At 48.3% G+C, this 24,844-nt stretch overlaps 9 protein-coding genes across 9 annotated transcripts; 3 read left to right on the forward strand and 6 right to left on the reverse strand.

Annotated features, from left to right (window-relative positions):
- Window positions 1-2,647: 2,647 nt before the first annotated feature.
- On the forward strand, window positions 2,648-4,458 carry BDV59DRAFT_208001 (MIP/aquaporin family protein; the record flags this gene model as incomplete). The annotated part of the gene is made up of 2 exons (XM_073695124.1): window positions 2,648-2,687; window positions 2,861-4,458. 2 exons carry the CDS (start codon window positions 2,648-2,650, stop codon window positions 4,456-4,458), a joined length of 1,638 nt encoding a protein of 545 aa, XP_073547577.1.
- Window positions 4,459-4,756: 298 nt separating this feature from the next.
- On the forward strand, window positions 4,757-5,711 carry BDV59DRAFT_33578 (uncharacterized protein). The gene is made up of 2 exons (XM_073696227.1): window positions 4,757-5,294; window positions 5,346-5,711. The coding sequence occupies exons 1-2, from the start codon at window positions 4,814-4,816 to the stop codon at window positions 5,582-5,584; spliced, it is 720 nt and encodes a 239-aa protein (XP_073547578.1). The 5' UTR covers window positions 4,757-4,813; the 3' UTR covers window positions 5,585-5,711.
- Window positions 5,712-10,173: 4,462 nt separating this feature from the next.
- On the forward strand, window positions 10,174-11,773 carry BDV59DRAFT_193382 (squalene epoxidase-domain-containing protein; the record flags this gene model as incomplete). Its single annotated transcript, XM_073692214.1, has 3 exons — window positions 10,174-10,435; window positions 10,514-10,803; window positions 10,859-11,773. 3 exons carry the CDS (start codon window positions 10,174-10,176, stop codon window positions 11,771-11,773), a joined length of 1,467 nt encoding a protein of 488 aa, XP_073547579.1.
- Window positions 11,774-11,906: 133 nt separating this feature from the next.
- Window positions 11,907-13,225, reverse strand: BDV59DRAFT_208004 (sulfotransferase family protein). The gene has a single exon (XM_073695125.1). It carries the CDS (start codon window positions 12,805-12,807, stop codon window positions 11,971-11,973), a length of 837 nt encoding a protein of 278 aa, XP_073547580.1. The 5' UTR covers window positions 12,808-13,225; the 3' UTR covers window positions 11,907-11,970.
- A 196-nt stretch (window positions 13,226-13,421) lies between these two features.
- On the reverse strand, window positions 13,422-14,648 carry BDV59DRAFT_178684 (uncharacterized protein). The gene is made up of 2 exons (XM_073689817.1): window positions 14,479-14,648; window positions 13,422-14,403 (listed from the first exon to the last, which is right to left on the reverse strand). The coding sequence occupies exon 2, from the start codon at window positions 14,266-14,268 to the stop codon at window positions 13,645-13,647; it is 624 nt and encodes a 207-aa protein (XP_073547581.1). The 5' UTR covers window positions 14,269-14,403; window positions 14,479-14,648; the 3' UTR covers window positions 13,422-13,644.
- Window positions 14,649-14,962: 314 nt separating this feature from the next.
- BDV59DRAFT_178687 (uncharacterized protein) lies at window positions 14,963-16,765 on the reverse strand. The gene is made up of 3 exons (XM_073689818.1): window positions 16,020-16,765; window positions 15,825-15,959; window positions 14,963-15,766 (listed from the first exon to the last, which is right to left on the reverse strand). The coding sequence occupies exons 1-3, from the start codon at window positions 16,344-16,346 to the stop codon at window positions 15,110-15,112; spliced, it is 1,119 nt and encodes a 372-aa protein (XP_073547582.1). The 5' UTR covers window positions 16,347-16,765; the 3' UTR covers window positions 14,963-15,109.
- Window positions 16,766-16,903: 138 nt separating this feature from the next.
- On the reverse strand, window positions 16,904-18,980 carry BDV59DRAFT_178689 (glycoside hydrolase family 76 protein). The gene is made up of 4 exons (XM_073689819.1): window positions 18,748-18,980; window positions 18,444-18,691; window positions 17,940-18,389; window positions 16,904-17,869 (listed from the first exon to the last, which is right to left on the reverse strand). Exons 1-4 carry the CDS (start codon window positions 18,842-18,844, stop codon window positions 17,297-17,299), a joined length of 1,368 nt encoding a protein of 455 aa, XP_073547583.1. The 5' UTR covers window positions 18,845-18,980; the 3' UTR covers window positions 16,904-17,296.
- Window positions 18,981-19,487: 507 nt separating this feature from the next.
- Window positions 19,488-20,669, reverse strand: BDV59DRAFT_202199 (SRR1 family protein; the record flags this gene model as incomplete). Its single annotated transcript, XM_073693984.1, has 3 exons — window positions 19,488-19,617; window positions 19,671-20,291; window positions 20,347-20,669. 3 exons carry the CDS (start codon window positions 20,667-20,669, stop codon window positions 19,488-19,490), a joined length of 1,074 nt encoding a protein of 357 aa, XP_073547584.1.
- A 376-nt stretch (window positions 20,670-21,045) lies between these two features.
- Window positions 21,046-23,070, reverse strand: BDV59DRAFT_178691 (sugar porter family MFS transporter). The gene is made up of 2 exons (XM_073689820.1): window positions 21,923-23,070; window positions 21,046-21,865 (listed from the first exon to the last, which is right to left on the reverse strand). Exons 1-2 carry the CDS (start codon window positions 22,904-22,906, stop codon window positions 21,212-21,214), a joined length of 1,638 nt encoding a protein of 545 aa, XP_073547585.1. The 5' UTR covers window positions 22,907-23,070; the 3' UTR covers window positions 21,046-21,211.
- Window positions 23,071-24,844: the final 1,774 nt, after the last annotated feature.

Consider the following 24,844-nt stretch of genomic DNA (forward strand, 5'->3'; position numbering starts at 1 on the left):
GTAATTCGTGACATTTCTGAAACTGAAGATTGAAGATATCGAATGACTCGTCTTTCCATTCTGCTTTTGAGAGGTTTATCTTCAAATAAATAGGTTTGGCAGCAGTTCATTCGGAGTGGGTGACATTACCTGCTTGAACAGAACATGAGACTCCAGCGGCATATTGACAAAGCAGGTCCCAGTTTTGGTGTAAAAGCAGCCGAGCCGTAACCACCCGTAGTCTCTTAGCGCTCCGTAGTTCAGTATCTTTTAGTAATATGGAGAGAGGCATGAAGACTTCAGACTGCGAAGTTGAGCAATTGCTTTTAAATAGTAATTGTTACGACCTTTTTTCCTCTATGGGGGTACAAATTAGGCAAGGACATTGAATGCGGACCATACGGACTCTGTCCGTACTCTCATCCTCCATCTTCGGGCTATTTTGAGGAAGAAAGAGTGATTACCAATAGAGCGACGTACACTGTCTACATAACCTCTTAATCTCAGACGCTGATGGCTTGATTCCCAACCTTCTGTTCCATAATTTCGAGAATTACCAACATACTGGGCGCATTCTGCCTTCCTTGTGTACCAGACTATCACCAATAATACACCACACTGCTTGGGCACCAATCGAGACCTCAACAGGTAATTAATTATTCAGTGAACAAATAACACTTAATACATCCAGTAAATCATTACGCTACTTCACTTTAAGATCCATGTCCAGTGTACAGGGAGCATTTGTTAAGTAATACTTCTGCCAGGTTACCCCATATATCCTCAAAGGAAGTTGAGGTAGGGGTGGGAGCGATCTAGTGTGTTTGCCTTCTCATCTAGTAAAACCTCTCAATGCTCATCACGTCATATTCAATTCCTATCCATTATGCCTTTCTCTCTAGCCAGAGTTTTACTTCCATATGGAATGTTCTGTTGCTCTCATCACTGGCGGTGCCTCAGGCATTGGACTAGCCACACAGCATCTTGTCAGTCAGGATTGGCGCGTCATGATAGCCGATATCGATGAAGACAAAGAAATGGGAGTTTCCCAGGATCTTGGCGAGGACGCTTTATTTGAGGCTACAGATATAACACCATACACTCAGCAAGCAACTCTGTTTAAAAAAGCCTTCCGGTGGGGAGGGGACAGGATAGACCTGCTTGGTGCAAATTCGGGAATCGCCGATACTGAGTTTCTATACAGCACAGATGAAGTGGATGAAAGTTGGTTTCCCGTGCCGATTAGTCTTAGAGCTATGGATGTGAACCTCGCGGCCGTCATCGAGGGTATATGGCTTTCCAACATTATGCGCGCCAAAACAAAGTATCTGGAGGGAAAGTTGTCGTCACATCTTCGTCCCCCGGACTCTACTCCATGGAGACAAATCCACTGTACACAGCTTCTAAATACAGGCGGGTTGGATTAGTTAGGGCGTTGGGCCCTGTTTTTTCCGAAGATAATATCGAAGGCAAAGCCATCTGTCCAGCGTTTGTGCCGACCGGGTTATGTCCAAGTGAAATGCTGGCACGTTTCCCAGAGGAGCATATCACCCCTATTACAACTATCCTCAAAGCCTATCTTGAGTCCAATGAGTTCATCAAGGACAATGGCATTTACGGTCAAACAGTGGGATTAAGCCTCGACAGGCTGTATTTCCGTCGGCAGCCGCATTACCCAAATTATAGTCAGAGATGGATAGGAAGGAGTCTCAGAGATTCTTGAAAGAGGCCTACAAACAGGTGTCTAATTCCTATGTAGGGAAGTCAGTTGTACGAGGTGGTTTTATGACAAATTTACGTATTAGATCCTATTGCCCGTGGGCTACCTCGTTCTTGGCACCTTCTCCCATAACTTTTTCCATCTTTAGATGCAGCATCCGTTATGTGGGTGGACTTTTACCTAAGTAGATTGAGATGATATCCTATCGTTATAGGTATGTATGTCTACGCGGTCTTCACCCCCACCTCCACATTATGGTCTCTAGTTACCCCACATAATCAGGCATCTGATGATAGAGCTGTTGTTATAAAACCTTGAATAGCCAACGATCGGGTACACCTCAATAATATGTAACAAAAATCGTTGGATCATTATTATCTTACTATTCCAACAAACCAGCAGACTAAAATCCTCAATAATTGATAGTGTCTTTGGAGTCTTCCAGGGGTAAAGCAAATAGTGTGATATTTCAGTAACGCTCCATTTGCATATGAATCCCGCCTCCGTTCTGGTCGGATACTGAGCGAGGAAAAAAAAACGATTATTATCAAAACGGAGGCATGCATCCCAGGAGTCATGGTGCTAGAATATTACAGTATGCTCCTAACTGACGTATCACCAGCGCAAAACATAATATTCGTGCCTATACTGGGTACATCTCTGGTAATGATTGCCCCAACAGTAGCGATGGCGTTACGCACTCGAACTGGTGTGAGATAACAACAGGTAAGTGGCCCATCCCCGCTCCTGATATGCACTTCAGTCTCCACTTATCACAAAATTTAAGGACAATCCTCTGATATTACATCAGTCTGTCGTTAAGTCCCTTCCCAATATTGGCGGGGTTGTCAAGTATTGACTCTATCCACTCGAATATTTTCATATCCCCTCCCGCCAAGTTCGAAGACGATACTGTAAAATCTTGGACCTCTAATCGCACCGACAGTGATGGATCAAAGCGAAGCCAGGCAGGATAGATCAAGAGTTAGTATTTTCGGATCTTTAAGGGATTTGAAAGCCAAACGCCTACGTGAAGTCCCGACTGATTTTATGTACAGTCCGCCGACATCAGTCGGAGGGCTGAAGGTGGCGGGAACTTCTCTTTGTCGCCTGCAGGGAAAAAAGTCTCCAGGGATAAATCGAGCGCCCGTGGTCGAAAAGATGCGCGGCGTCGTAGCTGGGCTGTTTCTCGTCGAAGTGGCAGCAGAGTACCCAGTATGACACGACGCAGTTCATTGGCAGAGCGACTGGGTGGAAAGTTCACGGTCGCCGGGCCAGATGAGACTCCTCAAATGCTCCTGGCTCATGAGCCATTCGTTCAACCTGGTTATGCAGACCTCAACCCGTCGTATGAGCAGGCGTCCAATGCAAAACCGGTATGGAGCTTGGCGAAACCACTTCCACGCGTATTGCGATCAGGAATGGTGCCCACGAAGGAAGAGCTGCTCCAGTCCAGGAGAAGGGCACAAAACTCACAAAGACTCGGCATTGACATCGACCCAAATGACCTAGAAAGGGGCCAGGTTAGCCAAACCTTCAATCCGCGCAAAATTATCGCCCAGGTTGAGGATGCGCGTCTCCAACGTGAGAACAACCTAGTGCGCAAGATCTTGAGCAGTGACACAGTGTCAGAAACAGGCTCCATTCAGCGTGCATCCACCTGGAGTGCTCCTCGAGACCATCTCCCTAGGGTGGAAGAAGGGGATGCTTTAACAGAAAGTGTAGACCCTCCAGAAGATACGCATTCAGAACTTAGTGAGCCCGGTGAAGCCGATCGACTCCTAGGTGAGCAAGGTAGCGAGTCGCTGGACTTGCCTCCTATCGATGAAAAGAATTGTCCAGAAGACCTCCATCCCCTCGTACAGGATTTGGTCGAGCAAGAAGTCCACAACAACCACACGACCTGGTCGGTCATCCGCACCCAACATCGCGAAGCCCTTGCTGAATCTCTGGCTGTGTTCGTGCAGCTGACTGTGGGGTTTTGCGCCGATCTTGCGGTCACTCTCGCCAATGCAGGGAATCCCAATACTACCGCCTGGGCATGGGGACTGGCGACCATGATGGCTATCTACATCTCTGGAGGGGTATCGGGGGCGCATTTAAACCCAGCCATCACAGCCATGCTCTGGTTCTATCGCGGATTTCCCAAGCGCAAGCTCCCGGGATACTTCCTCGCACAGTTTGGTGGCGCCTTCTTTGCAGCCTTGGTCGCATATGGCGTCTACTATCACTCAATCCAGTACCACCTCGCCACGAGCCTTGCAGATGGGAATATCATTGATAGTTTCGTCACCAGCCAACGGGCGCCGTGGGTCACGCCCGTGACAGCCTTTGTTAATGAGTTTGTGGGAACAGTCATCCTCACCATCACTATCCTCGCCCTTGGGGACGACCAGAACGCACCACCAGGTGCTGGGATGAACTCCCTTATTGTCGGTCTAGTAATTACTTGCCTGGGACTCACATTCGCCTACCAGACCGGTGGCGCACTCAATCCCAGTCGTGATTTCGGACCGCGGCTCGCGCTACTGGCTCTGGGATATGGGACTGGGCTGTTCGAAAACATGTACTGGCTTTATGGACCGTGGGCAGCAGCGATCAGCGGAGCCTTTATTGGGGCGTTCATGTACGACTTTATGATTTTCACCGGCGGGGAGTCCCCTGTCAACTATCCGGTCGAGCGGACCAAACGAGCGATGAAGAAGAGTCGCAAGAAGTGGGAGCGCAGGCTACATCTTGCGCGCGAGAAGAGATCTTGACGATCGCGTTCGAGTACATTGAAGGCACAGCCGTCTCAGATGGAACTCCAACCAGCCTGTAAGCTTAACACCCAACCAACGAGTCGGTGGATTAAATCATCCAACAAACAGGGTCAGAGTACCGCAACCAGGCCACGGCTCCCACAAACACAGCGGAAGATTTATCAGGGCCAAGTTGGGCAAATCAGCACCCAGAGTCATGCATCAGCGCCAATCACTAGCTGCAGTTCATGTGATGCCTCCAAGCCACCCCGCGTCATAGCAAGCAAAGTTCTCTGACGAAGCCGACTGCCCGTGTATCCCTTCATTGCCCTTACGGCTACCTTACGAAATCCCTTTATCAAGTTTATACAGAATGGATGGTCTTCCCCGGATTGCCTGCTTCCACGGTGGTGGCTCGACTGCCTCCATTTACGAATTCCAGTGTTCCTCCCTCGCGCAGCGCCTGCAATCTCAATTCGAGCTGGTATTTTTTGAAGGGCCATTCACACGCAGTGCTGGCCCAGGCGTTCTCCCTTTTTTCGCGGACCAAGGTCCTTATAAATCATGGTTTACACACGACGAATATGGCAATGAACTCGAGGATGGCAGTGGATATGGTGCACCCAGCCAGGATGGAGTAGAACGAGCGTGGAAAATGATGAAGGCTGCTGGTCCGGGGGGCGAGTGGGTAGGTGCCATTGGCTTCAGCCAGGGCAGTCGAGTTGTCGGCGGGCTACTCCTGGATCAGCAGAGGCGGGAACGAATGGGTCGCTTAGGTACCACGGACATGAAATTGAGGTTCGGAGTTTGTTGTATGGGAGCTGGGGCACCGATGCAGTCGGGCATTGCGCAGGGTATGTGTCCTGAGAGGTGTTTATAGGCAGATCAGATGCTAACTCCTGCAGAATTGGAACCGAACACGAAATCGCTCGACCGTGTCAGTATCCCGACGCTCCATGTTCACGGCCTGAAAGATATGTATCTACCGCTAGGACGGCATCAGTACGAAAACTACTACGATAGAGCAAGGACGACCCTTTATGAGGTGAACTACCACCATGCCATGCCATGGTATAAGCACGAGGTGGACAAGTTGGCCGATCTTATCCAGAAGATTGATATGGAGACGCGATATGTACGCTGAGAGACTCATGTATAGAAAGACCTAGAACGAAGAATAACGTATTTCCCGGTCGAGTGGGCCACCCGGTCGAGCGGGCCACCGCCTGCCAATTCCTGCCCGTGGGCTAAATATTAGAGCCTTTATCAACCAAACAATTGCATTTCTATATAAAATCTAATTACTAAGTGGATTAGGACATCTAACTCTAGTATGTCCTCGAATATGACAACGCTCGTACGCGTGGTCCAACTGCAGAAAGCGCTGGATCTATAGGCATAGTATTCTGAGCTTCCTGAACGCCATTCTCACGCGGAGATCGCTCCTAATCTCCCTGAACTGTATAGCCCTCTGGGAGAGTAAGCTGCCTAGTAGAGCGTTTCCGTTTTTAAGTCTTTACCTCATTAGAAGCGCGTAAATCACGTATTTCTTCACGTGCAAGAACAAGCTCATTAAGATACAATTCATAACCTTTTATAAGCTTATTTAATCGCGCTTCTAATGAAGGAATAGGGCTCTGGGAACGCGTCTTAAGTAGCCTTTTCACTATAGATGCCTGCTTTTCTAGCTACCTAGCGTTGTATGGTATTTTAGGCGCTGAATTAGTTAACTGACTACCTGGTGGTGTAGGGATCTTTAGTCGAATATTCAACCTACTAAGGACCCTCTCAGGATTGTATGGAACTAAGCCAGCTACTGCAAAGCTATTCTAGATAGTCTCTGCTTTAAAAGCAGTCTCGCGGGCTACAGGAAATGCCTCCAAAAAGTTATATTTATTAATATGATTTATACCTATACGCATCTTCTTTTGCACTAAGTCTCCGTAGGTATATTTTAGCGGTACAAAATAGCCTATATCTAAAGGCTGCAGGAGATAAGATAAATAAGCAGGCATGTAGATAGGAATAATATTATTCTTACTGTATAATTAATCGAACTGAGGCGTGAGATAACTGCCATAGCTATCTAAAACTAGAAGCCGGTATTTCCCAGTCATACGGCTAGTAGTAGTAGGAATAAAGAGCTCTCAAAGCTAGCGCAGCCTAATTTCATCAGTAGTCCATCTATTAGGGCTAACTTCAATACGTAAGCCATATAGAAGCTTTATATCTTCAAGCCACTCTTCTATATAAACCTTGCCTTTAAAGATAATATATAACGGAAGCACCTATCCAGTAGAGTTAATGTATTTGATAGATATAACCCATTCTCGATTACCTGGCTGTACAAAAGGTACTTTTCCATAGTAATTGGCTCTAGTAACTACTTTATTAGTAGCTACTAGGCCTATAGCGAAACCAGTCTCATCGAAATTGTAGATATCCTCTAATACAATACCATACTATATTATAGTAATTTGTACGCGATTAAACCACTTCTAAATCTCCTTTAGATCTTTATATTTAGCACGCCGATAACCATATCGTCGAGTATAGCGAGATTTATTTCATTATGTCGTTTAATAAAGCTAGAGACCCAGTTCTTTCCGACTAATTGAATAGGCGTCGTACCGCGCTCAGTAAGAAGAATATTAGCTATTTCTTGTATATAGGACGGTTGGGGGGCTGCTCCACATTAATCCAGCGACATAATCTATTATATAAGCGATTCCTCTTCATACTAAGTCAATTTATAGCCGTTGGCGCGTGTTTCTGCGCGTAAGATAATTCCATTAAGTCGTCGCTGGAGAGTTGTGCGAGGGATATTATAGACGCGTGCCGCTTCGCGAATATTACGAATTTCCTACTTTTCTAAAGCAGAAATAGCAAGTAAGATTCTTCCCTCTTTACCAGCTGAATTTCTTGGATTTTGACGCGCTTTTGGAGGCATGGTTGGTGGTTGAAGTTGGTAAGACAATAAAACGCGCGGAATTCTGATGAGGTGGCCCGCTCGACCGGGTGGCCCACTCGACCGGGAAATACGTTAAATATCTCTTGGAACTAAGAGCCAGGAAGAGATGGCGTAGAAATCGGTCGACTAGCTATTCCGAATGATTTATCACATAAGCTGATTAATAACAGTCAGTACCTTTTCAGCTCCAACCGAGAGGGGAATCGCAGGTATGGAGCATTCTTTCTCATCGGCCAATAGTTCTAGCATCTGTCTGAAAACATTGAAAACAAGGATAGGGCCGCGGCCCTAACCACAGCCCATATTTAATCCCCGGTCGCACCATAGCAGGTGCAAGAGTTACAACTCTTTGAGAGTTCATATAATGCAATAATTGAGCACGGCCATTTTTGAACTCGAATACTGTTGCTTTTTGGTTAGTGATATGAACCAGTTGCTCGCCCAAGATGGCTAGACCGACATTATCAATCGGTACCCCAAGAAACCCCCCAAAATACGAGATATAAATTACAATCCCTTGGATCATCTGGGGGCGTTTACTCCATTTTCTCAGCCTCGTTCCTCCATCAGCTGTGGTGGCAGGGTTGGAGATAAACCGGTATGTACCAGTCTCAGACTTCTTTTGCACTCTTGATTACGTTCTTTCTATCTTTTCCGATGGTGATGACTCCCAACCCTTTTTGTTCTCTTATCACTCATGGTGAAAAAAATATTTCCTTTTCAAGACGGGTCTCTGAATGTTCACGATACTCTCCTGGGTCTGATATGCTTGAATTCTTGGGTTTGAGGCTGACTGGACAGGAACTCCAACCACGACCTTTCCAACGTCTGCTCATTGCAAGTAATATCCGTCACATGGAATGGCGAAATCGGATGAAATGACCAGTGGAACATGAGATCACCGACCGGTGTAAGGGAAGTCGATGCCACGTAGATACCTACTAGGTAGTACCACCAATACAAGTGCGGCGATTATACAAAACAGTCTTACCAATGACTCGAGTGATGAACCAATCGCTTATATACCATGTCATTCACAATGGCATCGGCGGGCATCATATCAAGGCCGTTATATCTGGGTCCATCTTGCCAATGTAGTGCGCGTAGTAGGTGAATTTAGCAATAAAACGCACGAAACACAGCATGAAAGTCATTTTCGCTTGTGATACCGGAATCATTGAGCGCCAAAGTCCTGGGGCAATGTTTGCAAAACCCTGCCACTTGCCATTTCCTCTGCGTTTGTACTCTCTTACCGGGGGCTCCCATCAGCTATATCGGCCCATCCGGAACTCACCGTCCGGCTCATAGATAAATTCTTGAGTTATTCCGAACCACTTTGGATGATACTGGGGGAGGAACAGGCCTGTATTTGGTAATAAGACCAATCCTAGCTGTTGAACTCTAGGAAAGGCCCTGAGGAAGGACATGGACCTGGCCCGAAAGATCCATGTTGATTATCCACTTTCTGCAGCCAAGGCGTTTGATAAAGTTTTCTGTCTAAATACATCGCCTGGCAGCCGTGAACTGGCAGAGCGAGATCAAGGAAAATCACTCTGGGTGGCTGGGGAATACCGCCGCATACGGGCATGTCATACTCGATCTATTCATATTTTCAGTATTTCCGTTGCAAAAACTGATACATTGCAACTTGAATAGTGCGACCGAAAATGAGCCGGTCTCCTATACCAGCCAGCGTAGCGATACAATTAAGGTTTACGTCCTCCGACCGAGCTTCGTTGTACTGCGTATTTTCCGATGCACACGTTCAACACATGAACATGGAACTTCAGTCAGCCACCAAGTTAATTTCCCCGCCGAAGTAATGATCGATACTGCACCGAATAAAAAAGGAAATGGAAAACATATACTCGACAATGCGGTGCGGAAATCATTCAATAGCGTTTCCACGATACAAGTTTAGCCATTCATGACAGACGAAAAATCCCTCGGAGATAACTTCTCACTTTTAATTTAATTGCACTGCGACTTCATTCGAACACTATCCAATGGGCCTCGTCTGAATGTAAATTTAGTTACACCTAACGTGTACTGGTCCTTACTGTCCAGTCACGAATATTATGTTACTGGCCCATAAGTAACTACCTAGTAGGTCCATTGTCATCGGCACTTTTTTCGGGGCCCCTCTATGAAAGCAGCTTCCCTTTGTTAGAACACGAAAAAATTAGTCGAACATGTCATGAGATGGGCGGATAAGATAGATAGATGACCTGTTCCATAACTGTCATTCGTTCCAAATATTTTACTTTATTCGATTTGCGTGCCAGTGGCTAGGTATTCTAATCCCATAGAATATAGACTCTGTTTTCACTTTCCGCCCCTAAGGGTATCTAACTCTCCTTCGTACTCCTCTGCTCAAACAAGGATCATGTACCTGAAGAAATTCCCCTGCAGGTATCAAACGAATAAAAATCCGATACGAATATTACCCTCGCCTTGCAATGCGTCGTTGGCGCTAGCTTAGACACGCTTGTATCAGAAAAATAGAACAGAAACATAAAATAATACGGAGCTACGGAACAATCTAAGTATATTGCAAAACTGAGCGTTCCTAAGGAAATCGTGAACAATTCAAATATACCCTGTTGTCAAATTATGCATCTGATTATATTATTATACCCTATGTTGGCATTGATTCTATTCCTCGTGTCTTGTCTGTGTCTCCATCGTTGTATGCAGCTGAGGTTGACCTCATAATCGATTCAACGGATATAGAGCACTGCTGCTACTCCCTCTCTTCTGTCATGTTTTCCAAGGGCACGTCGTTGAGGTCCATCTTCTCACGGAACTATTCTCCCCCGGCTCGAGCCCAACAACTTCCTCATCGTGATGCAGACATTATCATTGTGGGGGCTGGTGTTGCCGGATGTTCTGCTGCTGTAGCATTTGGGAAGCAAGGCCGCCGCGTCATTCTTTTTGAGAAGAGTATAAAAGAACCAAATAGAATTTCAGGCGAGCTATTACAACCTGGCGGTGTTAAGGCACTAAAAAATCTAGGGCTAGGTGGTAAGTACTCTCACTCATCAGCCAACTTTTTAGAAGCAGAAGCACTAGGAGGAACTGTTAAACTGAGCTATATTCAAGGGTGTCTCAAAGGCATAGGTGCTCTACCCTGCTACGGGTACTGTGTGTTCTATAACAACGAATCTGCGAAGGTTCCCTATCCAAAAAGTGCTGATATACCTGGCACTCGCGAAGAAGGATGTTTATTTCAACACGGTATATTCGTACAGCGATTGCGGCACGAAGCAATGCAGACACCCAATGTCACCGTCATTGAGAGCAGAGTAAATGATGTTATAAGAGACTGGCAGGGAAACAGAGTGCTAGGAGTAATCACTAAGGCAGCAAGTGAAGAGAGAAGATACCAGCATGTAAGTTAAGATCTTCTCCGGTCTTCCATTCTTTTGTGGGCGTTAATTAGCGCAGTATTTTGCCAGCTTGATACTGATTTCTGACGGCTATGCATCTACGTTCCGCAAGAGGTTCCTACCGAATAAGCCGTCTGTTGAATCTAAATTTTGGGGACTTAAGCTGTTCGGCGCTGAGCTTCCCTTTGCGCACTACGGTCATGTCCTCTTATCAAGCAATCCCCCCGTTCTGCTTTACAAGATCGACAAAGCCACAACTAGGATCTTTGTTGACGTCCCAGCGGGGCTCGAGTCGGCTAGTTCCAGCGCCGGTGGCATACGGTCACATATGCTAAACACTGTACTTCCCATGCTTCCACGAGGATGCCAGCAAAGCTTCCAGGTTGCTGTTGAGCGAGGCAAGTTTCTGAGCATGCCAAACTGTTATATGCCTGACTCGGAGCAAACAACCCCGGGTCTGATGATCCTGGGAGATGCCATGAATATGCGTCATCCTCTCACGGGAGCCGGAATGACAGTTGCATTGAAGGATGTCCTACTTGTCTCTGGGCTCTTGTCTCCCGACAATGTTCCCTCGCTCGAAGACTCGGCTGCCGTGTTAAGGGCTATCAAGAAGTTCCACAAAATCAGAAAATCGAGCTCCAGTGTTATCAACATTCTTGCCATGTCACTTTACCCGATATGTGCGGCTACTGACCCGACACTGAGTGTGCTAAAATATGGTTTGTTTCGCTACTTCCAGCGCGGAGGTTGGGCCGTGGAGGAGTCATGTGGAATGCTTGCTGGTCTGGTTGATAATGTGGCCGTCTTAGAGAAGCATGTTCTCGCAGTTCTATTTTATTCGATTTGGCTAAGATTATCCGAGGTTCCTTTCTGGAAAAAACCTTGGGTCTTGGGAGTGGAAGCATTTACCCTCATGTGGCAAACAATTGTGCTTCTCGGTCCTTACCTAGCTAGGGAGATTAGAGGGTAGATTGCGAGACTGGCGTATGGGCTTGTCATACATGTATAGCGTACAGAGTACCTATTACATGTTTCTGGTCTTTTCTTCTACTTTAGGAACTGTGGGAATGTCGACAGTATTACTTTGTCTTTATTGGCATTTGGTTCGTATCTCATAATTGAACGGAACAGCTTGGTGCTGGAAAGCCATGTTTTGCAGTTCATGTATCACCATGTTATCATATACCCTGCGACGACGACAGTGACCACAGCAAAAATGCCTGCCCATCGGATGAGGGCCCGCTGGATATGATACCTGGCGGCTCCCTCAGTCGCCTCAGAGTCGTTGATATGTGGAAATGGTATGCCATGGGGAACGTCTTTACCTATGGCCTTGCATAGAGGCCCCCAACCCTCATTGACATTTAGGAATACGAGGCGGTCTTCAGGCACGGTCTGTTTCAGCCATTCTATGTGCCTCTCATAGATGTGACAATTGAGCAGAGCATCGCCATATTCCTTTACATTGCCGCGAACTTTTTTATCCCTAAGAATCTTCGCGTCGCGGTACATCTTGCCCCACTGGTCGCTCATCAACCAGGCATAGTCGATGAAATTTCTCATCCCAGGGAGTGGTAGTAGCAGTGCCTTTAGGAACCACAGAGAAGTGAAGCCATGAACGTGGTTCATACTTTTCTCCCATGAAGCCGGATCGCGAACGGTGCAGATCACCTTGGAGTCAGGGTATAGCTCCATTAACTCAGGCACCATCTGGGAGCCTGGGGCATCCATTATAGCGCCGAATCCGTCCAGCTTGCTCTTTATGAGTGGAAGAACCTTACATCTTTCGTGTTGGTCCTTGGACAGCCAACAGTGCAGAATCTTGGTCCACGATTCTATCTCTGATGGGGGCCCCATGGTAGTCTGGGTCCCGCAGTGATATACAGGGCCATCTAGGAGTAGGTCTAGTGCGGCGGTAAGTGACGCCGTGCCGGTTCGAGGGAGCCCCGCTCCAATGACTTGGATTCTAGTACCGGGTTTCGGCACCGAAGCATTTTGACCCATTGCTGGGGGCTAAAAATGATCAAGAAATCGCTTGGAATATGAATTTCAAGCTACCAGTATGACGAGAAAGTACGTAACAGGCGCAGAGGGAAGGAAGAGTATGTGAACCCTTTTCTGGTAACAGTTTCAATTATGGCTTCCTTTGCTGGGCGGTGCCTCGGGAGTGCTTACGCGTCCCTTTAACCCGCCATCTGTGACTCCGAGTTTCTTATCTCTCTCGTCTGCTGAATCGATGCTGGATTCTGGGTATTGATGGTACCAATTTTCACATACACCTAGGGGGTTTGGTAGTTTTCTAGGGTGTAGTATGTGTACGAGTATAACGTTGAGATTGACGCAGAGACAAAACTAAATATATATAACCCCGCTTGCAACACCATCTTACAAATGGATGATTCGAAGAAGCATTTGAAATAGCTTGAATCCATTTGAATTCTATATAGAGCAACAATACAACACATATTGGCTTGTTTCATACAGTAAACTATAGAACAATGTATTCTGTCTGAATAAAAGCAATTTTGCGATGGCACGTTGATGATAGAAATGACCATAAAAATAAAGACAGTTATTCTCATGGAGTAAAGTTTTATGTCACGAAAGGTGAATGTGGGCCTGAATAGCCGATTGATTTTTGCCCTCGACAGTGCGGCCGGGTTCGAAACGCGGCCTCGTCGACTGTCTTTATTTACTCCGTACTAAAGTTGGTTTTACCTATAACATAGACGACGATGTGATGACCTAGGTAGATCCCAAACCCCTACTGGACCTGTACAAGATATCCATCCATCTGCGGAGTAATTTCTATAACATCTACCAGACACGTTCACCTCGAGCCTAGACTCCGACTACCGTCGAAAAAATCCCCCCCGCAGCCTCTGCACTGCCTTCGGTCATTCGTCCCGTCAGCACTTTGGCCACCATACCAGTCATGACAATGAATTCCACAAACTCTTCCTTACATGGAACCATTATCTCCAACTTCTTTTCACCAAATCCAAAGGAGTTGTATTTGAGCGACGCGATTTTCCTCCCTTCGCAGTCGTCGAGTTCCAGCGCAGTGCCCGTCAACTGATTAAGATGCCATTTGAAAGAACCTTGGCGAGGCGTTTCAATGGTGAAGCTTCCCGAAAGCGCACTAGTTTTCATACGGATTGGCTCACCTCGCAAGGTGACATCTGTTGTAGACGACAAGGAGTGGAAGCGAGCGCTCCCAATGGGGGAGCTTGCATTGGGTGCTCCACGAAATAGGAGTAGGTTCGGCTTGCTGGTATTGTGAACTGTGATGGAGAACACGGGGAGTGTCATGTCTGGGTACCCTGCCAGATGAAGTGCTGTAGCATTCTGGTCCCGCGAGGATGAACGAAGGGAGAAAATCCGTGAACTTGGGATGGCCATTTGTTGGCTCTGGGCCGAAAAAGAGGAGGAAACGGGGATAAGTCTGGCGAAAAGATCACCCATTATTATTATTGAAAGTTATTCGATCGGGTGCTGGGAGATGTGGAATTTGGATATCTTGGTCGAGAAAACACGGTGGTGAATTGATGGAGATGCTGAGGTGTGGGATCTCCGGGCAGGTCTCACTGGTTTATAGAACTGTGTACGATGTCGCCAGAATTGTATCCCTTAGATTGGTGATTCATCTCCACTGGATTTCATGGCTAGGCGTACCTTCGATGAGACCTAGGCGGAATATCTATGTTCTGATCGGGAGTTATGCGGCGCTAGGTTACGCCAAGCTGATCAAAGCCTCCATACACTGTTGCTTATAGACATGATACAAGGTGGGTTGAATGAATTCCGAATAGCTGTTTCTCTGGCGCCACATTGGACCCTTAAAGGTTCGACCTAACACTCAGGTTTGATAGCTTGGAGACCGGGCTATGCCCTGGGCCTGGGGACCTTATTCTTGGCATAACTAAGCGTTGCATATGACCGTGTTGGGTTAGTGCGCAGTTAGATCTTCGGAGAGGCTCATCCCATTAATGATCACAATAATAGGTCGCCGGTTACTAGGTACCCAACAACTTTCTTGGGTATGGTGAGTGCATTCTCTGCTCCATTGATAATTGTGAACCTATGACAAATCAACTGACATCAATCTTATTCTCGTTTCAGACATCCTACTGGAGTATAGTATGATTGGCCCAAGTATATCAGCTTTTTCTTCGAGAAAAACAAATCCAAATGTTTTGATTCCATAAGAACAGGTTATTTAGGGTCGCAATAATACAACTCAGGTCCCAAAATCTCAACGTATTTATCTTCCGCAGCCACAATGCCACAGCTTCCCAACCTTCTTTTACAGGAGCATCAAAGGTACCCTTTCCAATATTTCCTCAAATTTCTTCTGGATAGGACTTGCCCATGCTGACACGATGGCTACCGGAAATTGAGGACGGTAATATGCTAACAAGCCCTCTATTGTGCCCAATTGAGAAGTGTCATGGGTACACAACCAGAGAAGGAACAGACACACGGGAACAAAACCTGCTCCCACGGGCTTATAGGTCGATGCTTGCCATGACGTCCTTATCACCTTGTCAAATATAACCGATGATTGTTGCAGCAGCGCTATATTGGAGGGGTTGAATGCCCGGAGTACCCTGTTCAGAACAAAAGCAAAGCTTAGAAGCATGCAGTATGCTGCCTGAAAGCGATTCAGAGTTCTTAAAACAGATGGATTGTGTGCTGCTGCCCCGTCAATCCATATCTTACTTAGGTATTGTTCGATTCTGACAAAGTCGATACGCATTTTTTCATACGTTGATAAGATCTCATAATAGTGCTCCTCGGGATGGTGGACGAAGGCAGGGAGCTTGCTCAAGGATTGTAGGGTCATGGTTTGGAACGGTTCCCCATGATCGGTGATTGTACGGTTAGGTGGTGGACAGTGGTCGATAAGTATCTCAAGCCATGGCGATAATCGGATTCGCGGATTGAATGCACTATGAATTACCTGTTCGGAGGCGTCAGATTCGGGGCCTCGGGAGGTACAACTCATTGAGATTACATACTACTGGTAACGCCAGAGTGTACATGAGCTGTCGTTCAAATTGGCCCATATCCTTTTGGTGAACCATTGTATTCAAGATGTGCATCATCGCTTCGCCGTGACTTACGTGCGGGTCATCGGGCATTGAGATCCAGCCCTGCAGGTACGTAAATACGGATGAGCAATCGGGTGGGTTTATTTAGCTACTTATACTTACCTCGCAAACCATAATGAGGTAGATTGCGCACATCGTCCCGACACTCTTGCTCTCTGTTGGGTCCTGCAATGTCGAGCGGAGAGTTTTCAATGCATTCCCATACTGAATTAGCGCCTGGCGAGATACGTCTTCGGTATATAAAGATGGGAATATGGATACAAGTGCGTTAATGGAAGCATCTAGGACCTTGCTTGTGCCGATGTATCGGGGGATCTGATCGAAGAAGACTCCATAATACGACAGGTCATACCGGACATCCTGGACTTTTAACAGGGATACCAAGGATTCTATCAAGATCATCACATCACTACTCGGTATCTGCTCCATTCTATACGATCTCGATAACTGTTGGGCTGCCGCAGGCTTTGTGGTCGCTGTTCGGATGACAACATTTTGCTCCTTGAATTTATATCGTCGTTGACCCGACCCGATGCAAGCAATCTGCAGACGGGTGCACCTTGAGCAAGATGGTCGCACTTGATCACACTTGGTTTATCAGCAGTATGTCTATTCTTCACCAGGATGACCCAGACCTTTTTCTTTGCTTTGCGGCAGGCTTCACAGCCACGGCTCGACGGAACGCCAGGCATGTGTGTTATGTGGTGCCAACAACCTAATGTGTATACTGATATAGGTGTATGTTTCTTTGGAAGGGGGAATCACGATCTACCCAAATGTATACAAGAATGTCAGTTTTGCATCGTCGAGTCTAGGGGAAGGAACAAGAGTCTGATTTCAAGGTGTCCAGGTGCCAAGAAGTTTTCGTGTTGGGGCTTGGCGTCTGACGTCGATCTCAAAGCGGACTAAATATATCGACTGTTCTGACTGGTTAGGTCTTTGCGCCTGCCTGGCCTTCTTAGTCGAGCCCGGTGGACGCCTTAGGAGTAATTCTGTTCACATAGTGCATCCTATTGTAGTGTCTGGGTAACTTCAGCCGCAGCGTGGGGGGCGGTATGCCAACACATAAAGATAATCATGCTTCTGTACGATAAGAAATAACTTCTCCGTGGAGTTTTAAGGTCTGAATTCCGTTCCCTGGTATAATATATCGGGTTACTCCTATCGATGAAGCGGTAAGCCCAAGCGCGGCCAACACCTTCATCCGTCCCAGCAGATGAAGGCCTTCATTCCCTAAATACGTACAAAGAATCCGATCTCCCACTGCAACAACTTGAAACAAAGTAGCCCATCATGCAATAGTTCACAAATAATCGCTGGACAAAAGTACAAAGAGACCTAAAGTGGAAAGTGAAAAATAAAATATGACCGACAGCCTTTTACGCTGTCTTTATCAACCACCCGACGGTGCCGGGAATGCCCAATATCAAGAGAACGGTCAGAATCCAGGCGCCTGCTCGGTCGCCCGTCTCAATAGGTGGCAGCTTATCGGGGCTCTGGCTATCACCAGTGTTAATGTGATTCTCGTCGGCGTCTGGGTTCGTTTCGATTGTCTTGATTTGGACGTCCTTCAGCAACATCATGTTGCCGGTGATGCCCCCGAGGGCGGCCATCTGGACTTCCAAACCCTGGGTGCCGTCCCAGGTGTCCTGGTACCATCGTACTCCGCAGAGGTTCTCGGCCTCCCCAGAGCATTGTTTCGACAGATGTTCGCTATTGCCCTTCAGCAGCGGGGTGATCTTTTCAGCAGTCGAGGGGACCAAAATGGCAGTCATGGCCATCCACATGGACATGTAGCCCTTGAATCCTAGCTGGTTGCGGTCGCAAGTCATGGGTCCCTCGCAACTGACCTCTGAGAGGACATTGCCGCCAAATTTTGCCGGATAGAATTTTGCGATGCTGGAGTCGAGCAGTCCGTTAACTCGCCTTAGCCACTCTTGGTCACCGTTGGTCTACATCGTGTTAGTAGTGGCAAGATACACGGTCGGCCGGTGGACCGAGGGAAAAACAGGGGTAAGTTACATAGTTGTACATGAAGGCGGCGCCAGCTAGATAGGTGCCGTAGTTGTAGGTCCACTGCAGTTGACCGGCATCTTTGCAGTTGTTCTCATTGGAGGTGGAGTCGGCGATGTACCAGGTCTTGGTGTTGAGGAGTGGCGTCGAAGCGGACCAGTCCCAGATCTTGTTGGCCCACTCGGCATAAGTCTCATTATTAGTGAAGCGGGCAAGTCGGGCGGAGAGCTCGAACAAGCCACCGTTGGAAATGGCATTCTTCATGGTGTAGCCGGCCTGGTAGGGCCAAATCTGCCAGGTGATCCCACCACCGCAGTGCTGACTATCCCAGCGGTCGACCTGCATCTGAAAGACAGCGCGTGCCAACGAGGTCCAAGTGGGCTTGCCGCTGACCTCAGCGAAGCCGGTCTCCGAGGCGGTGATGGCAGCTAGACCCCAGAACATCTGGTCATCGTTGCCCTGGAATGAGGGTTAGGAAGACGGCAACCAAGTGAATACGGAGGAGAGACTGACCAGCCATTGGGAGTAGTTTGACGAGAAGTAATCATAGTTTTCACCAGCCTGGAACATCAGATCATGCTGGATCTCATCGTTGTACTTGGACTCTCCGGAGGCCTGCCAGTACTGGATCCAGGTCATCATCATAGCTCCGGCGACATACCACGTGCCGGTCAATTTGCCGGGAATCCCCTCGGTTTGGTTCTGCTCATAGAACTTCATCATGGGATCGGCAATCTCCATGCCAGCACTCCGCAGGGAATCTGATAGGGATCGGGTTAATCAGGATGCAGACTAGTGGGGGGTGGGGGAACAATACCGATGCTATCAGGCTGAATGGGGATATCGGCCAACACCGGTGAGCCGCATTGCAGCAACAGTAGGGCGGCCGTGCAGAGGCCTTGTAGGGAGGGCATTCTGTCTCAACCCCACGCACGGTAGAAGGTGAATAGTTGCTGAATATTATGAAGCTTATGATACCTAGTCAACTGAACGGATCCCCCCGGTTTGGTCTGGACACGCAGATATGCAGAAGATGGATGGAAGTTCCAGGGGAGAGAGTGAGACACGAAGAGAGAAAAAGGCAAAGAAAAGCCAAGCAGCCAAGAAAGGCCCCTTGCCCCAATCCAGCCAATAGTCTCGGGGGGCTGAGTTGACACGCCAAGCAGGCCGGACGGAAGGGGATATTGAAATGGAGTCTTTGGGATGCATTTTGGGTCAATATATCAAGCCAGTAGTCCAGTGGGTGGTGTGTCTACCGGGGCTCTACTGTTGATCTTCACCACCAACAATCTGTCGACTGGTTTGGTGGAGGGATTGGCGGATGGTCTTGGCTGTCAGGCTGATCGTCTGCATGCGGCACCTGGACGGTTAATTATAGCAACGAGGGTGTATCGTGTAATGGATACTGGAATAGACCCGTACACTCTACCATCTTATGTCGTATGAATGTTTTAGGCCTATCATGGACGCCTGATGGCAATTAGGGGTTCGGGAACCACGTGGGGTAGTAAATGCATAATATAGATATGCTTGGCTTATGTCAGCTATGCACATCCTTTAACTACTAGCTACTGTATGTTTCAGAGTATAGATCTGCATCTGGGTGAAATTCTCATCTTCCGGGAAAGGGAGATCGTCGTAGCATGTCTCGATCATCTTCAGGACACGAGGTGAATTGGGATCGGTACTGCTGTGCTCAGTATTGATTACGTAGGGGAATACGAGAAATAGCAATAATACCTCGAATACTCCGGGTTATCCTCTTCCACTTTGCACCAGATGAGGACTGGGGGTCGAACTATATCGGCAACAATCTCTTTGACGCAGATATTGGGAGCACACGAGAACACAAGCGAGCCTTCGTCCATGAGCAGAAACCCTTCTGGATCATCCACCACTTGGATACCAAACGTTTGAAGCACCCGACGATCGGCCTCGCAATACGCTGGGTCCTGGACGTAGCATTCGACATCTTCTGCAGCTAGATCGTGTTCCCTTAATGCCTTTTGAACGGTTATGAGAAAATTATGCTGGACAGCTGATCGACTGCACCCCTTGGGTTGGTACGAGGAGATGGAGAAAGACCCGCACGCCATCCCAATGATTTTCGTGATCTTGGATGGAAGTTTCAACGACGACAAAGTAGTTCGGATTTGCTTCCATGCCGGGCTTTGTTCCCAGGATAGGTAGTTAGACTCGAAAAATTCCAGGTTGGCGGCGAGGACCCCAGTCTGTTCTGGGGCCTCGTCGGCGCGGGTCATCCAGTGGCCAATACTGAGGCCACAGTACGACCTGGACCGGCTCCAATCGAGCCTGGACTTCATATGGCTGACAGCACTGTAGCGGATATGCGGTTTGCCCCTTGACAAGCGCTGGGTCAGTTTACCCGAGGACAAGACAGCGGTGGAGTTCTCACATCACATAATGGACCTGTCGTTGGCTACTATTATCGTCGGCATCGTCGGCATCGTCGGCATCGTCACAGAGCATTCTGGTATTTCCCGTCAACACCTGGTATTCATATACTACATCATCGAAGCCCTTCACGTAGATAAGGTCTCCGTTCTTCGGGGATTTCTGAAGCTGATCATGGATGTTTTGAAGAGACTCGCGGGGAAATAGCGGCCGTCCAGCCTGATACCACTGCTCGATGTTGGATGCCACTTCCTCCCAATTGGAGGGTTTCCACTCATCTGCATCTTTCCCACCGAGAAGAGGCCGACCTAGCCAGGAATGCATCTTGCCAGATCGAGAAGTAGGAATTAGATGTTTCAAAAGCCGTGGATGAGGGAAAGAGGATGTTTGCTATCGCGTGCACAGATACATTACCCCGCATACACCCATGCCCTCATAGTACACTGACCGAGCACGATGTGCCTGGTGAGGGGGAGAAATTGCAATTTAAATTGAGTATGGGTCTAGTTTCGATGCGCCTCAGGGTGTCTTTTGCCATAAAGTCGATGCTTGCTCCTCCGTTCTGTCTCTCACTTTGTTTCACCCATGCTCTGCCTTTCTTCCGCCTTCATATTCGACTGCCTGCTAGCCAATCCATATTGTCTGACAGCTTATACATGTCTGTTATGTATGGAAACTGCTATCATTCGTTCTACACTGGGAAAGAATTTCTTATACCACCTAGGGATGAGATGGTGTACAGTATGTGATGTAATAAAGTGATAATGGATGAAGTCAATTCAATATACAAGACTAATCATCAATATATACGAGAATCTATACACAATAATCATAAATCAATCAATCCGCTTAACGCCAACTATGATCTAAGCGTTCTCCGCATGGTACGACTGCGACTCCTTGCGAGCATCGCGGCGGGCGGAGCTGTGCAGCTCGGGCATCTGGAACTTGCTGCTCTCCCAAGGCTTGACCTTGTTGACGTACATCCAGTCAAGCTCCTCAAGCGTGCGACCTTTACCCTCAATGACACAGAAGTAGACCACACCGGCGGCCGCGAACAGACATCCAGCGAAGACGTAACCATAGGCGAAGTCAATATCGCCCGTGATGAAAGGAGTGAAGAAACCGATCAGGAAGTTCCAGAGCCAGTTGCTGGCGGTGGCCAGGGCCATGCCCTTGGCACGGTACTTGCTGGGGAAGAGCTCCGCCGCGATGGCCCAGATCATCGGACCCCAGGTCATGGCGTACGCAGTGATGAAGAAGCACGCAACGACGATCATACCCTTTCCAGGTCCCGGGGTGTTCTCAGGATGCTTCACGTCCAGCATAAAGTGGCCAATGGAGGCGAAGATCATGAAGCAGACGAACATGAAACCAGCACCGAAGATCAAGGACTTGCGACGACCGAAATTTTCAACAACGTAGAGACCGCCGAAGGTTGTACCGAAGTTGATAGCACCAAGAATGACCTGGGTGATGAACGAGTTGGAGATACCGGCACCTTGGAAGATGGTGGTTCCCTATTGATAACAGTTAGCGAGAGTGTGGTATGGGAGGAGATAGGGAATGAAACATACATAGTAGAAGAAGTAGTTGGCACCGGTCAACTGCTGCAGAGACTGCAAAACCATGCCGAGGACAATACGATAGAACATGCGGGGGGCGGTGATGAATTCGTGCCAAACCTGCTGCTCGGACTCGGCATCCAGCTGCTGCTGGATCTCCTCGATCTCCTGGATAATGATCCGGTGGTTCTCAGGCACACCGTAGAGCTTGGACATGGTGCTACGAGCACTCTCCACTTTGCCGTGACGGTATTCGAAACGAGGGGACTCGGGGAAGAAAGCCATGCCACCACCGAGAACGAGGGCAAAGAGGAAGGTCAGACCCAGAGTAATACGCCACTGGGCGGTGCCCTCGAGATCCTCGGTTCCCAGGTTGATACAGTAGGAAAGGAAGATACCGAGGGTAACAAACAGCTGGTAGCAACTGATCATGGCACCACGGACGTGACGGGGAGCACTCTCACCCTGGTACATCGGGACCAGCAGAGAGCAGCCACCCACACCCAGACCGGTGACCCAACGGCCGACTACCATCTGATACCAGTGACCGGAGGGGGACGTGATTTGGACAACAAGACCAACAATGAGGATGATACACCAGAGGGTGATAGACCACTTGCGGCCGAGCTTGTCGGCGATGGGAGCACCGGCGAGGGCACCGATCAGAGTACCGACGGACAGGAGAGAGACAATGAGACCGGAGCGAACCTTGCTCAGAGAGTAGGAACCATCAGGCTGGAGTTCACCGTACCGTTCCAGATAATCGGACATCTCCTGGAAGCCGGAAATCTGACCAGTATCATAACCAAACAGCAGACCACCCATCGAGACGAAGAGACCCATAAAAAAGGCACGCATGGTCAGACGAGGAACGGGAGTGTCGACACCAACCTCCGTCGGCTTTTCAAAAGCCATAGACTCCTGGCTGGAGGATTGTGGCTGTTGAACGGCCGGGCTGATTGCCTCCCCATGATGGGCCTCAGATTCAATGCCCATGATGAGAGGTAAAGTAGAGAATCACAATCAAGTATAGTAGAAGAATGTATTGGTCCCTCAGAGGGAAAGAGGAAGGATGCAAGTACAACCCACCGGGGGAAATAGGTTGAATGGAGACGATTTGTCAAGTTGTAAAACAAAAGACAACAACGAAAATAGTAATGGATCTGGGAGGAGGACATTCCCCCTTTTTATGTTAAGTGGCATGCGAGAAAAAATCTCAACAGAATAATCGATTTCTCCACCATGCTTAGGAGCGAAGACCAAAGTGTGGAGAGTGCCTACCTCAGAGCCAGTGTGATTGCGGGCCACACGGGGAATAGCACCGGGTTGTCTGACTCCTCCGTAACTGCTCGGAGTACAGGATTCACGGGCGAGTAAGAGAGCCCGGCCGAAACCGTCGGCACGTTCTGAGCCAGTGAGAATGGCCGGTAATGCTGGAGAAAAATCGGGATCCACGGCCTTCGTCTCGTTGGCTAACAGTGTCAGCAACGGGTCTGGAGACGAGATGAAGGGGATCAGCGCCACCCAGGGAAGTTGTCTGGATCATCGCACATGTCAGAGGTGTACGGCGTACCCGTGGTTCTACGAATGAGGGGATTCATTGCTCTTCAAGGGGGACTTTTGAGATGATGCCGGGAAGGATTGCGAGCCGAGAGGGTCGTCCAACATCGGGATGCCTAGGTGTGCAGGAGGAAGCCGTCTTGGCTCATCCTACGGCTAATATCAGCTACGGCGTAAGAAACTCTCCATCTCCGTTCGCGTCCCAAGCGGCATGGAGAAATGGGGAAGTTAGGGCTAGGACGCTGATTCAGCCACTTTCGACCAATACCATAGCCCAACGCCACGCGCTAGCCAACTTTGACCCACACGTTCGGCACCAAACAGGTCGCGGTAGTTCGGAAGGTTACGGAGACGGTCTGGAGAGGGACAGGCAGGCCTGGAGACTGGAGAAACCGAGGGGTGGGAGGCTTTCCTCTTCGGTATCCCGGTGAGGCCTTTTCTCCATCATTCCTGCTGCAGGGTCACTGGGGGAAGTTGGGAGAAAAGAGGGGGAAATGCGGAGTTGGAACGTCAGTCATGCTGACTAGAGAAGAAACTAGAGGAGAAAAATTATGGGGAGTAATTGTGATAATCTTCATCGACATCATAGTCAACAGTATTTTGCCTAAATGCCCCCCCTGAAACTTTTCCGTTTCTTTTACTTTTTGAAAACATCCATAATGTTACGCTGGGCGGAGGACCTGTCCATCACGAGCTCTTGTCAGGCACCAGGAAAGCCGACCGAAATCTCTGCATGATTCTTCTTCGGTCCCGAAACTCGGCATGACGACGCCTTTCTTGTGTGAACCAAGGCAGCCTCCTGCAGCTGATACATCCCGACCGAGCCGAATCTCGTAAGTGGCGTTGGCATCGTGGTCTCTGGAACCAACCAGTGCCGTCCAAGCTTTGTGGATGCACTTGGCACACCACTGTGATTTCAACAGGATAATCCCAATTAAACTGTAGAGAAATGGAGTACATCGTTAAACAAGATTATCTGCAATTCATTTTTATCTTTATCTTCCCATCATCAGAGATGCTGCAAGATCCTTTCGACAATCACGGGAGACTGGCCTCCCCGGATAAATCTTTTCGACTTTCCTCCCCCCCACCTCCATTTCTGGAGATTACGGCAGGAAATTACCCCCATAGAACAAAAACTGTGACTAATCCCGCAACATCCGGCTCCAATCCTTCCTCCCTTAGGGCTAGGGCAGTATGGACAACGTGGTCGGTTATAGCAGAGATGACGTAGTCTCCATCAGAGTTCGGCCATGTTGCCTGGTTGTCCCTGTCCTACGGCGTTCCGCGTAGAAGATTCTTCGAAACTGTCTGAACACGGTAGTTAAGCCCGAAGATCCAGCTGAACCGGATCAATCATCATCCTCCATGGGG

The sequence above is a fragment of the Aspergillus ambiguus genome (assembly GCF_047715705.1).
Source record: "Aspergillus ambiguus strain CBS 117.58 unplaced genomic scaffold BDV59scaffold_17, whole genome shotgun sequence".
Taxonomy (NCBI): domain Eukaryota; kingdom Fungi; phylum Ascomycota; class Eurotiomycetes; order Eurotiales; family Aspergillaceae; genus Aspergillus; species Aspergillus ambiguus.

Coding starts and splice junctions, on each gene's coding strand:
- BDV59DRAFT_178691 (XM_073689820.1), bottom strand. CDS start 22,906: ATGGGCATTGAATCTGAGGCCCATCATGGGGAGGCAATCAGCCCGGCC. Junction 21,866..21,922: donor CCAACTACTTCTTCTACTAT/GTATGTTTCATT, acceptor TGTTATCAATAG/GGAACCACCATCTTCCAAGG.
- BDV59DRAFT_33578 (XM_073696227.1), top strand. CDS start 4,814: ATGGATGGTCTTCCCCGGATTGCCTGCTTCCACGGTGGTGGCTCGACT. Junction 5,295..5,345: donor GCAGTCGGGCATTGCGCAGG/GTATGTGTCCTG, acceptor TAACTCCTGCAG/AATTGGAACCGAACACGAAA.
- BDV59DRAFT_208004 (XM_073695125.1), bottom strand. CDS start 12,807: ATGGGTCAAAATGCTTCGGTGCCGAAACCCGGTACTAGAATCCAAGTC.
- BDV59DRAFT_178687 (XM_073689818.1), bottom strand. CDS start 16,346: ATGGAGCAGATACCGAGTAGTGATGTGATGATCTTGATAGAATCCTTG. Junction 15,960..16,019: donor ACCTCATTATGGTTTGCGAG/GTAAGTATAAGT, acceptor ACGTACCTGCAG/GGCTGGATCTCAATGCCCGA. Junction 15,767..15,824: donor ACACTCTGGCGTTACCAGTA/GTATGTAATCTC, acceptor GCCTCCGAACAG/GTAATTCATAGTGCATTCAA.
- BDV59DRAFT_178684 (XM_073689817.1), bottom strand. CDS start 14,268: ATGGGTGATCTTTTCGCCAGACTTATCCCCGTTTCCTCCTCTTTTTCG.
- BDV59DRAFT_178689 (XM_073689819.1), bottom strand. CDS start 18,844: ATGCCCTCCCTACAAGGCCTCTGCACGGCCGCCCTACTGTTGCTGCAA. Junction 18,692..18,747: donor CATTCAGCCTGATAGCATCG/GTATTGTTCCCC, acceptor GATCCCTATCAG/ATTCCCTGCGGAGTGCTGGC. Junction 18,390..18,443: donor CAAACTACTCCCAATGGCTG/GTCAGTCTCTCC, acceptor CCCTCATTCCAG/GGCAACGATGACCAGATGTT.